Source organism: Oncorhynchus gorbuscha, linkage group LG01 (assembly GCF_021184085.1).
Source record: "Oncorhynchus gorbuscha isolate QuinsamMale2020 ecotype Even-year linkage group LG01, OgorEven_v1.0, whole genome shotgun sequence".
NCBI lineage: Eukaryota > Metazoa > Chordata > Actinopteri > Salmoniformes > Salmonidae > Oncorhynchus > Oncorhynchus gorbuscha.
The window spans coordinates 9430525-9443729 of record NC_060173.1 but is presented as its reverse complement, the minus strand read 5'-3'; the positions used below and the strand labels follow the sequence as shown (position 1 = coordinate 9443729).

At 46.9% G+C, this 13205-nt stretch overlaps 1 protein-coding gene across 1 annotated transcript in view; it reads left to right on the top strand.

The window, feature by feature from the left end:
* LOC123996538 (potassium voltage-gated channel subfamily D member 2-like) overlaps nt 1-11208 on the top strand; it is a 158979-nt gene extending 147771 nt beyond the window's left edge. Inside the window, exons 5-6 of the mRNA XM_046299989.1 lie at nt 9158-9375; nt 9829-11208. Of these exons, the coding sequence (XP_046155945.1) occupies nt 9158-9375; nt 9829-10018 (408 nt within the window). The 3' untranslated portion in view covers nt 10019-11208. The remainder of the gene's footprint in view (nt 1-9157; nt 9376-9828) is intronic.
* The last annotated feature ends 1997 nt before the right edge of the window (nt 11209-13205 follow it).

The window sequence follows — 13205 nt, the reverse complement described above, 5'->3', positions numbered from 1 at the left end:
TTCGGGTGCTACATGTAGTGCCTTGATAGACTCTGGGGCTGAGGGTTGTTTCATGGACGAAGCATGGGTTCGGAAACATGACATTCCTTTCAGAGAGTTAGAGAAGCCTACGCCCATGTTCGCCTTAGATGGTAGTCATCTTCCCAGTATCAGATTTGAGACACTACCGTTAACCCTCACAGTATCTGGTAACCACAGTGAGACTATTTCTTTTTTGATTTTTCGTTCACCGTTTACACCTGTTGTTTTGGGTCATCCCTGGCTAGTATGTCATAATCCTTCTATTAATTGGTCTAGTAATTCTATCCTATCCTGGAACGTTTCTTGTCATGTGAAGTGTTTAATGTCTGCCATCCCTCCCGTTTCTTCTGTCCCTACTTCTCAGGAGGAACCTGGCGATTTGACAGGAGTGCCGGAGGAATATCATGATCTGCGCACGGTCTTCAGTCGGTCCCGAGCCAACTCCCTTCCTCCTCACCGGTCGTATGATTGTAGTATTGATCTCCTTCCGGGGACCACTCCTCCTCGGGGTAGACTTTACTCTCTGTCGGCTCCCGAACGTAAGGCTCTCGAGGATTATTTGTCTGTGTCTCTTGACGCCGGTACCATAGTGCCTTCTTCCTCTCCGGCCGGGGCGGGGTTCTTTTTGTTAAGAAGGACGGTACTCTGCGCCCCTGCGTGGATTATCAGGGCTGAATGACATAACGGTTAAGAATCGTTATCCGCTTCCCCTTATGTCATCAGCCTTCGAGATTCTGCAGGGAGCCAGGTGCTTTACTAAGTTGGACCTTCGTAACGCTTACCATCTCGTGCGCATCAGAGAGGGGGACGAGTGGAAAACGGCGTTTAACACTCCGTTAGGGCATTTTGAGTACCGGGTTCTGCCGTTTGGTCTCGCCAATGCGCCAGCTGTTTTTCAGGCATTAGTTAATGATGTTCTGAGAGACATGCTGAACATCTTTGTTTTTGTCTATCTTGACGATATCCTGATTTTTCTCCGTCACTCGAGATTCATGTTCAGCACGTTCGACGTGTTCTACAGCGCCTTTTAGAGAATTGTCTCTACGTAAAGGCTGAGAAGTGCTCTTTTCATGTCTCCTCCGTTACTTTTCTCGGTTCCGTTATTTCCGCTGAAGGCATTCAGATGGATTCCGCTAAGGTCCAAGCTGTCAGTGATTGGCCCGTTCAAGGTCACGTGTCGAGTTGCAGCGCTTTTTAGGTTTCGCTAATTTCTATCGGCGTTTCATTCGTAATTTCGGTCAAGTTGCTGCCCCTCTCACAGCTCTTACTTCTGTCAAGACGTGTTTTAAGTGGTCCGGTTCCGCCCAGGGAGCTTTTGATCTTCTAAAAGAACGTTTTACGTCCGCTCCTATCCTCGTTACTCCTGACGTCACTAGACAATTCATTGTCGAGGTTGGCGCTTCAGAGGTAGGCGTGGGAGCCATTCTATCCCAGCGCTTCCAGTCTGACGATAAGGTTCATCCTTGCGCTTATTTTCTCATCGCCTGTCGCCATCTGAGCGCAACTATGATGTGGGTAACCGTGAACTGCTCGCCATCCGCTTAGCCCTAGGCGAATGGCGACAGTGGTTGGAGGGGCGACCGTTCCTTTTGTCGTTTGGACAGACCATAAGAACCTTGAGTACATCCGTTCTGCCAAACGACTTAATGCCCGTCAAGCTCGTTGGGCGTTGTTTTTCGCTCGTTTCGAGTTTGTGATTTCTTACCGTCCGGGTAGCAAGAACACCAAGCCTGATGCCTTATCCCGTCTGTTTAGTTCTTCTGTGGCTTCTACTGATCCCGAGGGGATTCTTCCTTATGGGCGTGTTGTCGGGTTAACAGTCTGGGGAATTGAAAGACAGGTTAAGCAAGCACTCACGCACACTGCGTCGCCGCGCGCTTGTCCTAGTAACCTCCTTTTCGTTCCTGTTTCCACTCGTCTGGCTGTTCTTCAGTGGGCTCACTCTGCCAAGTTAGCTGGTCATCCCGGTGTTCGAGGCACTCTTGCGTCTATTCGCCAGCGCTTTTGGTGGCCGACTCACGCGCCGTTTCGTGGCTGCTTGTTCGGACTGCGCGCAGACTAAGTCGGGTAACTCTCCTCCTGCCGGTCGTCTCAGACCGCTCCCCATTCCTTCTCGACCATGGTCTCACATCGCCCTAGACTTCATTACCGGTCTGCCTTTGTCTGCGGGGAAGACTGTGATTCTTACGGTTGTCGATAGGTTCTCTAAGGCGGCACATTTCATTCCCCTCGCTAAACTTCCTTCCGCTAAGGAGACGGCACAAATCATTATCGAGAATGTATTCAGAATTCATGGCCTCCCGTTAGACGCCGTTTCAGACAGAGGCCCGCAATTCACGTCACAGTTTTGGAGGGAGTTCTGTCGTTTGATTGGTGCGTCCGTCAGTCTCTCTTCCGGGTTTCATCCCCAGTCTAACGGTCAAGCAGAGAGGGCCAATCAGACGATTGGTCGCATACTACGCAGCCTTTCTTTCAGAAACCCTGCGTCTTGGGCAGAACAGCTCCCCTGGGCAGAATACGCTCTGGTCGCTTCCTTCGTCTGCTACCGGGTTATCTCCGTTTCAGAGTAGTCTGGGTTACCAGCCTCCTCTGTTCTCATCCCAGCTTGCCGAGTCCAGCGTTCCCTCCGCTCAGCGTTTGTCCAACGTTGTGAGCGCACCTGGAGGAGGGTGAGGTCTGCACTTTGCCGTTACAGGGCACAGACTGTGAGAGCCGCCAATAAACGCAGGATTAAGAGTCAAGGTATTGTTGCGGCCAGAGAGTGTGGCTTTCCACTCGCAACCTTCCTCTTACGACAGCTTCTCGTAAGTTGACTCCGCGGTTCATTGGTCCGTTCCGTGTCTCCCAGGTCGTCAATCCTGTCGCTGTGCGACTGCTTCTTCCGCGACATCTTCGTCGCGTCCATCCTGTCTTCCATGTCTCCTGTGTCAAGCCCTTTCTTCGCACCCCCGTTCGTCTTCCCTCCCCCTCCGTCCTTGTCGGGAGCGCACCTATTTACAAGGTACATAAGATCATGGACATGCGTTCTCGGGGACGGGGTCACCAATACTTAGTGGATTGGGAGGGTTACGGTCCTGAGGAGAGGAGTTGGGTTCCGTCTCGGGACGTGCTGGACCGTTCACTCATCGATGATTTCCTCCGTTGCCGCCAGGATTCCTCCTCGAGTGCGCCAGGAGGCGCTCGGTGAGTGGGGGGGTACTGTCATGTTTTGTCATTTATTATCTTGTCTTGTCCCTGTGCTTCCCATTCTATTCGTTTCCCTCTGCTGGTCTTATTAGGTTCTTTCCCTCTTTCTATCCCTCTCTCTCCCCCTCCCTCTCTCACTCTCTCGCTCTCTCTTCTCTCTATCGTTCCGTTCCTGCTCCCAGCTGTTCCTATTCCCTAATCAATCATTTAATCTTCCCACACCTGTTCCCGATCCTTTCCCTGATTAGAGTCCCTATTTCTTCCTTTGTGTTCCGTTCCTGTCCTGTCGGTTCCTTGTTTAGAATTCACCGTGCTGTGATTGTGTATCGCCCTGTCGTGTCGTGTTTTCCTCAGATGCTGCGTGGTGAGCAGGTGTCTGAGTCTGTCTGGTTCGAGTGCCTTCCCGAGGCAACCTGCTGTTCACCTGCTGTTCAAGATCGAGTCTCCAGTTGGTCCTCGTCATTTCGAGTGAAAGTTGTGTTTTTTTGTTTGTATTCACTTTTCTGGATTAAAGACTCTGTTTTCGCCAAGTCGCTTTTGGGTCCTCTTTCACCTGCATGACACCAAGAGTGTGCAGAGCCTGAGACGCCCAGCCCTGAGAGAGTGGAGAGGAGGGAGAGTGGAGAGAGAGTTAGAATTGGCAGAGCCGAGAGCCTCCGTGACAAAGTGGAGAGCAGTCTCAGTTGAGTGACCTGTCTTGAAGCCTGACTGTTCAGGGTCAAGAAGGTCATTCTGAGAGAGATAATAAAGAGAGTTCAGAAACAGCACGCTCAATTGTTTTGGAAAGAACAGCAAGAAGGGATACCAGTCTGTAGTTTTTGACATCAAAGGGATCGAGGCTTGGTTTCTTGTGGAGGGGAGTGACTCTGGACATCTTGAAGTCAGAGGGGACGCAGCCAGTGGTCAGGGATGAGTTAATGAGGGAATGGGAGGTCTCCAGAGAAAAGGGGATGGGGTCAAGTGGGCAGGTGGTCGGGTGGCTGGACATCACTAGTCACAGGATTTCATCTGGAGAGAGAAGGTAGAAAGAGGTCAAGGCGTAGGGTAGTTCTGTTTGAGTGGGACCAGTGGACTCAGTAGGCTGTTGTGAATGAGGAGTGGATGACGTTACATTTACATTACATTTAAGTCATTTAGCAGACGCTCTTATCCAGAGCGACTTACAAATTGGTGCATTCACCTTATGACATCCAGTGGAACAGTCATTTTACAATAGTGCATCTAAATCTTAAAGGGGGGGGGTGAGAAGGATTACTTATCCTATCCTAGGTATTCCTTAAAGAGGTGGGGTTTCAGGTGTCTCCGGAAGGTGGTGATTGACTCCGCTGTCCTGGCGTCGTGAGGGAGTTTGTTCCACCATTGGGGGGCCAGAGCAGCGAGCAGTTTTGACTGGGCTGAGCGGGAGCTGTACTTCCTCAGTGGTAGGGAGGCGAGCAGGCCAGAGGTGGATGAACGCAGTGCCCTTGTTTGGGTGTAGGGCCTGATCAGAGCCTGGAGGTACTGAGGTGCCGTTCCCCTCACAGCTCCGTAGGCAAGCACCATGGTCTTGTAGCGGATGCGAGCTTCAAATGGAAGCCAGTGGAGAGAACGGAGGAGCGGGGTGATGTGAGAGAACTTGGGAAGGTTGAACACCAGACGGGCTGCGGCGTTCTGGATGAGTTGAAGGGGTTTAATGGCACAGGCAGGGAGCCCAGCCAACAGCGAGTTGCAGTAATCCAGACGGGAGATGACAAGTGCCTGGATTAGGACCTGCGCCGCTTCCTGTGTGAGGCAGGGTCGTACTCTGCGGATGTTGTAGAGCATGAGCCTACAGGAACGGGCCACCGCCTTGATGTTGGTTGAGAACGACAGGGTGTTGTCCAGGATCACGCCAAGGTTCTTAGCGCTCTGGGAGGAGGACACAATGGAGTTGTCAACCGTGATGGCGAGATCATGGAACGGGCAGTCCTTCCCCGGGAGGAAGAGCAGCTCCGTCTTGCCGAGGTTCAGCTTGAGGTGGTGATCCGTCATCCACACTGATATGTCTGCCAGACATGCAGAGATGCGATTCGCCACCTGGTCATCAAAGAAACTGGTTGACAAAGTTGTCTGCAGAGAGAGAGGAGGTGGAGTGATATAGGAGGGAGAAGGTGGAAAAGAGTTTCCCAGGTTTGGAGGCAGAGGCGTGGAATTAGAGTGACAGGAAGCGGCTTTAGCAGTGGATACAGAAGAACAAGTAGAGAGGAGGTAAGGATGGAAGGATGGAGGATGGAAGGATGGAAGGTAGTAAGTTTGGTTTTCCTCCATTTTTGCTCAGCTGCCCACAGCTCTATTCTGTGAGCCACGCAGTGAGTCACTCAGCCACAGAGCAGGAGGGGAGGATCGAGCTGGTTGGGAGCAAAGTGGACAGTGAAAATCAAAAGGAGACGGAAAGGGAGGAGAGTATGGTCGAAGAGGCAGGAGAGAGAGAGAGTCAGGAGACAGCAGGGTGAAGGATTTAGTAGAAGGGAGAGATGGGATAGAAGAGGAGAGATTAGAGGGAAAGAGAGCGACGATTAAAATACCATCTGGTTAGGGGCTGAGTGGGTAGGGAGAGAAAAATTAGATTGAAGGCACCCAGTACGATACGTGGTGAGCCATCGTAGGGAAATTAGCTTATCAAGGTGTCATACTCATTGAGGAACTCTACAAGGTCACCTGGTGGCCGATAGATGACAACAATGTTAAGCTTGAGTGAACAAGTGGACAAGTTACATGCGAATGAGGAGCTGGAAAGGTGAGAGTGGGGGAAAAATAGAAAATATCAATTCATGAGAAATAAGTATCTCTGACACCACCGCAACGACCAGATGCTCTAGGAATATGAGAGTTCACATAGTCAGATGAAGAGAGAGCAGCCGGAGTAGAAGTGTTTTCTGGGGTATGTGGACAAAGGTATGTGGGCAACCCTTCAAATCAGTGGAAACAGATATTTCAGCCACACACGTTGCTGACAGGTGTATAAAATCGAGCACACGGCCATAGAATAAAAAATACAAAATCAAGCTCAGCCGTGAAGTGGTAGGCCACACAAGCTCACAGAACGAGACCACCACAGTGCTGAAGTGGTAGGCCACACAAGCTCACAGAACGAGACCACCACAGTGCTGAAGTGGTAGGCCACACAAGCTCACAGAATGAGACCACCACAGTGCTGAAGTGGTAGGCCACACAAGCTCACAGAATGAGACCACCACAGTGCTGAAGTGGTAGGCCACAAAAGCTCACAGAACGAGACCGCTAAGTGTTGAAGCGCGTAACGCGTAGCGCGTAAAAATGGTCTGTCCACGGTTGCAACACTCACTACCGAGTTCCAAACTGCCTCCGGAAGCAACGTCAGCACAAGAACGGTTCGTCGGGAGCTTCATGAAATGGGTTTCCATGGCCAAGCAGCCGCACACAAACCTAAGATCACCATGTACAATGCCAAACGTTGTCTGGAGTTGTGTAAAGCTCGCCGCCATTAGACACTGGAGCAGTTAGAAACGCATTCTCTGAAGTGATGAATCATGCTTCACCATCTGACTGTCTGATGGACGAATCTGGGTTTGGTGGATGCCAGGAGAACACTACCTGCCAGAATGTATAGTGCCAGCTATAAAGTTTGGTGGAGGACAAATAATGGTCTGGGGCTGTTTTTCATGGTTCGGGCTAGGCCCCTTAGTTCCAGTGAAGGGAAATCTTAATGCTGCAACATACAATGACATTCTAGATGATTATTTTCTTCCAACTTTGTGGCAAGTGTTTGGGGAAGGCCCTTTCCAGTTTCAGGATGACACGGCCCCCTGTGCACAAAGTGAGGTCCATACAGAAATGGTTTGTCGATATCAGTATGTATGAACTTGACTGGCCTGCACTGAGCCCTGACCTCTGACCTCAATCCCATCAAACACCTTTTGGATGAATTGTAATGCTGACTATGAGCCAGGCCTAATTGCCCAACGTCAGTGCCCAACCTCCCTAATGCTTTTGTGGCTGAATGGAAGAAAATCCCCACAGCAATGTTCAATATCTGGTGAATAGCCTTCCCAGAAAAGTGGGGGCTGTTAATATAATAATAATAATAATATAATAATATAATATAATAATAATAATAATAATAATAATAATAATAATAATAATAATAATATAATAATAATAATATAATAATAATAATATATGCCATTTAGCAGATGCTTTTATCCAGGCTGTTATAGCAGCGAAGACGGTACCACCTCCATATTAATGCCCGTGATTTTGGAATGAGATGTTCAATGAGCAAGTGTCCACATACTTTTGGTCATGAAGTGTATGTCTCTGTCAGGGCCAAAAAGTCGAGGGGCTTTAGGGTGACAAAGGCTGAGATGAACTAGCGTTTTTGCCCACAGATTGGCAGTTCCAGAGGCTGTCGGAGACTATATATAATAATATATGCCATTTAGCAGACGCTTTTATCCAAAGCGACTTACAGTCATGTGTGCATACATTCTACATATGGGTGGTCCCGGGGATCGAACCCACTACCCTGGCGTTACAAGCGCCATGCTCTACCAACTGAGCTACAGAAGGACTAAGAATTCCATATGGGTTGTGCGCTCAGGGTACACTAGATTAGAAGGGTTGCAGCCCCAGGGGGGGAAGCGTCTGTAAAGCCAACAGGGTGAGGAGCGAACAGGGATAGAAGTCACACGCATACTTTACAAAGCTACAAAAGAGCAAATCTGAAAAAAACGAATAATTGCCAACACTAATTGCTGATTGCCTAGCAGAGGCGAAGGACACGCCTCTCAGCACTAATTGATGATTGCCTAGCAGAGGCGAAGGACACGCCTCTCAGCACTAATTGATGATTGCCTAGCAGAGGTGAAGGACACGCCTCTCAGCACTAATTGATGATTGCCTAGCAGAGGTGAAGGACATGCGTCTCTCAGCACTAATTGTTGATTGCCTAGCAGAGGTGAAGAAAAATACCTCCTCCAACAGACCCACCCCCCAATTATCAGAACACTATCACAAATTGACCTGAAATCAGTCCAAATCAATGTCCCAACACTTTAAAGTCAGAAGTACTGAGAATTCAGCAATTCAAACAGCACTGATTAAATACAGTAGGCTAGGAAGTAGATCACCAACCTTTATGAGTCAAGATCACTTCCGCAGTCAAAAAGTATTTTTTCTTTCCTCGTCTCCTTCTCAAAACGCGCTGGAGGAGAAGATCCGAGGAACCTTGGATCTTAGGAACATTTTTTTGAGAAGGAGGCAAGGAGAGAATGTGCAGGATTTTGAGAATATTGGGATTCACCCATGATGGTTTCATAATGCCATCTGGTGGTGCAGTCTGGGTCATACGCTCAGTTGACCTTCAAGTCTTATGACCCATTCAACACACGGGGAAAGAGGAACAGCTTCACAGATGGTCCTTGATGTGGACGTCTGGGACAATATGCTTCTATTCCCCTGGTCCTACTTTATCATTCAAATGAATCATCAAAACACTGTTGCTATGGTTTTGATGTAGGCATTTGTCTCTTTACCAACAAAAAAAATGGGCCAATTGTGGGTCGTTAAAGCACAGCAGGTGATTAGAGGAAAGAGGTAAACAACTTTATTATTAGCCCTCTGGGAAAATTGGTTTTGCAGCAAAATCATGTCCATAAAAACAACAGACATTTCACAGGGAATAAGAGACTGATGTCACTGTAAATCATAGGACTGGGTCATACTAATGACTGGAATGGAAAGGTATCATTCACATAGAAAACATTAACTGTTTTGATACAGTTACATTCATTCCAATTCATCCATTACAAGGAGCCCATCCTCCCAATTTCGCCATCCACCAGCCTCCACTATTACCATTGATTTCCATGTCTTTTTCTCTCTCTCTCTCTCTCTCTCTCTCTCTCTCTCTCTCTCTCTCTCTCTCTCTCTCTCTCTCTCTCTCTCTCTCCAGAATCATGAGTTTATTGACGAGCAGACTTTCGAGACCAACTGTATGGAGGTAACCATGGTGAACAAATCCGGATCTCGAACCTCGTCCCTGTCGTCGTCTCCCTCCGGCCTGTCGTCCTGCTGCTCCAGACGACACAGGAAGAAGAGCTCCAGTCTGCCCAACTGCAACAACCAGGAGCTTTCCACCATCCAGATCAGAGAGAGGCCTGTGGTCAACAGGTAGTCGCACAGACAGATCCACACAATAAAAACACATAGGAGTGTCGTAAGCACGCTTTCCTGGGCGACATGTACGCTCACATGTGTACACACACACACACACACACACACACACACACACACACACACACACACACACACACACACACACACACACACACACACACACACACACACACACACACACACACACACACACACACACCACATTCAACCCCCTCTCCCACACACACACACACACACACACACACACACACACACACACACACACACACACACACACACACACACACACACACACACACACACACACACACACACACACACACACACACACACACACACAGCAAATGGACACACAAACACACAAGCATATACAGTCAAATGCATGAACACACACACAAGCACACACACACCTCACCCCTCTGTCTCTCTCTGTCCTCTCCCTTACAGTCGCTCCAGCCTGAACGCCAAACTAGACTCTGAGACGGTGCCGTTGAAGAGCGAGCCCTACATCACCACCTCCGTGGTCAACCTGCGTCCCGCCCCTCTCCCATTGGTGACATCATCAGACGGTGACGGATCCACCAGCTCCACCGTCAATTATTCTCAGAGCAACATTGTCAGAGTGTCGGCCTTGTAGATGTCCACTGTCAGTCAAGGTCTGTTTGGCTGACTGTTTGACTGACTTTATGGAAAACTGTTTGGCTAACTGGTCTCAAGGAGAAACAGCAGCAGAGAGAGAGAGAGAGAGAGAGAGAGAGAGAGAGAGAGAGAGAGAGAGAGAGAGAGAGAGAGAGAGAGAGAGAGACCACTAATTGATTGGACTGATTGGAGGACAGTCACCCTGCCAGAATCCCGCATAATTTCCTGCAATTCTACACATTTTGCAATGTCAATAATATCTGAGTGAGTAACTAACAAAATAAATTGGGGCCCCCCTGGTCGGTATTCGGCCATGATTACTACAAGTTTAGATACCGTAAAACTTCAATTAATAGTCTGGCCGTTTATTTTCTTAAATCACTGAACACAACAGGTGCTTATTAGAGACAGGCTTATCTTTGACCAAGACGTCTATTTCCTTAATGCACACAGCTTTTTGCATAGATAATTGTTGAATTCCAGCATTCGCGTCCATCATTTTAATCAACTTCTTTATTTCCTGCTCTACTGTGTTATAATTTACACACTTTGTATTTCAATATATATATTTTTTTACTTTTCCTTGACAGGATAATTATTCTCCTCTTTGACTGTGTGTTTTCAGTAGTTCTTACTTTCGCCACTAGATCAAACGATTTCTAGGGGTCGTTGTTGACTGTTTTTATGCTTGCCAGTAAGGTAGCAGTCCTCAGCTGTTATCAGCCAATGGCTAGCAGTTCCTTACTGGTGATAAAAACGGATGATTGACATAATTTCTTCGAGTCATTACTGAATTATATCATTTAACAAATCAAACATTAAACAATTAATGTATCATTTATTATAAACAAGTGTTTATTGCTGCAAGGCATGCAGTTAGTTGCTTTTAAAAGGGACAGGTGGTTACTTGAAACTCTGCGTTTATTGAAGTTTTACGGTAGCTGGCTAAATTAACTTACTAATCTAAACATTGTTAGTTGACATGACTGTCAGTGACTGACATAACAAGAGAAACATTGCTGATGCACAACCAAATTTCCAACTTGCACCTTGTGTATTCTGTTATTCTAACTCAACAGTAAGTTGAGACCCCGACTGAGTTCTTAGCAGCCTGGGGCCCTAAGTGGCCACATACAGTTGAAGTCAGAAGTTTACATAAACTTAGGTTGGAGTCATTAAAACTTGTTTTCCAACCACTCCACAAATTTCTTGTGAACAAACTATAGTTTTGGCAAGTCAGACAGGACATCTACTTTGTGCATGACACAAGTCATTTTTCCAACAATTGTTTACAGACAGATTATTTCACTTATAATTCACTGTATCACAATTCCAGTGTGTCAGAAGTTTACATACACTAAGTTGACTGTGCCTTTAAACAGCTTGGAAAATCCCAGAAAATTATGTCATGGCTCTAGAAGCTTCTGATAGGCTAATTGACATCATCTGAGTAAATTGGAGGTATAAATGGATATATTTCAAGGCCTACCTTCAAACTCAGTGCCTCTTTGCTTGACATCATGGGAAAATCAAAAGAAATCAGCCAAGACCTCAGAAAAAAAATTGTAGACCTCCACAAGTCTGGTTCATCCTTTGGAGCAATTTCCAAACGCCTGAAGGTACCATATTCATCTGTACAAACAATAGTATGCAAGTATAAACACCATGGGACCACGCAGCCGTCATACCGCTCAGGAAGGAGACGTGTTCTGTCTCCTAGAGATGAACGTACTTTGTGCAAAAAGTGCAAATCAATCCCAGAACACAGCAAAGGACCTTGTGAAGATGCTGGACGAAACAGGTAGAAAAGTATCTATATCCACAGGAATACGAGTCCAATATCGACATAACCCGAAAGGCCGCTCAGCAAGGAAGAAGCCAAAACCGTCATAAAAAAAGCCAGACTACGGTTTGCAACTGCACATGCGGACAAAGATCATACTTTTTGGAGAAATGTCCTCTGGTCTGATGAAACTAAAATAGAACTGTTCGGCCATAATGACCATTGTTATGTTTGGAGGAAAAAAGGGGAGGCTTGCAAGCCGAAGAACACCATCCCAACCATGAAGCACGGGGGTGGCAGCATCATGTTGTGGGTGTGCTTTCCTGCAGGAGGGACTGGTGCAAATCACAAAATAGATGTCATCATGAGGGAGAACAATTATGTGGATATATTGAAGCAACATCTGAAGACATCAGTCAGGAAGTTAAAGCTTGGTTGCAAATGGGTCTTCCAAATAGACAATGACCCCAAACATACTTCCAAAGTTATGGCTTAAGGACAACAAAGTCAAGATATTGGAGTGGCCATCACAAAGCCCTGACCTCTATCTTCTAGAAAATTTGTGGGCAGAACTGAAAAAGCGTGTGCGAGCAAGGAGGCCTACAAACCTGACTCAGTTACACCAGCTCTGTCAGGAGGAATGGGCCAAAATTCACCCAATTTATTGTGGGAAGCTTGTGGAAGGCTGCCCGAAACATTTGACCCAAGTTAAACAATTTAAAGGCAATGCTATCAAATACTAATTGAATGTATGTAAACTTCTGACATACTGGGAATGTGATGAAAGGAATAAAAGCTGAATAAATCATTCTCTCTACTATTATTCTGACATTTCACATTCGTAAAATAAAGTGGTGATCCTAACTGACCTAAAACAGGAAATATTTACTAGGATTAAATGTCAGGAATTGTGACAAACTGAGTTTAAATGTATTTGGCTAAGGTGTATGTACATTTCCGACTTCACCTGTATGTCTCTTATGCCTGGTGCCGGCCTTGGTCAGAGGTCATGGTTTGAATAGCTCTCTGTCCTGGTATGGACTACCACTGGACTCTGCATGGGATTAAACTGCTGTGAATGGCTGGCTGCCTTGAAGCTAAGGGACTTGATCTAGCTAAAAGCCTTTTGCTCTTTGGGGACCAATGATAGATCATCCATCTATGGAACAAAGAGGGTGCCCTGAAGTACATCTCCTTCCTTTAAGCACAGGAGGCTCAAGCAACGAACTATTGAATCACTGGATCGTTGATGCCTGAAAAAAAGAGATACATTTTTGGAGGACTATTAATAAATCATTTTTCTGAAGTGGACTAAATCAGGGTCACATATTGTTTCTTGGTAGTGTTAAACAAATCTACTTTGAAACAAAAGTGAACACCTCACACACATGGTTATGGGTCT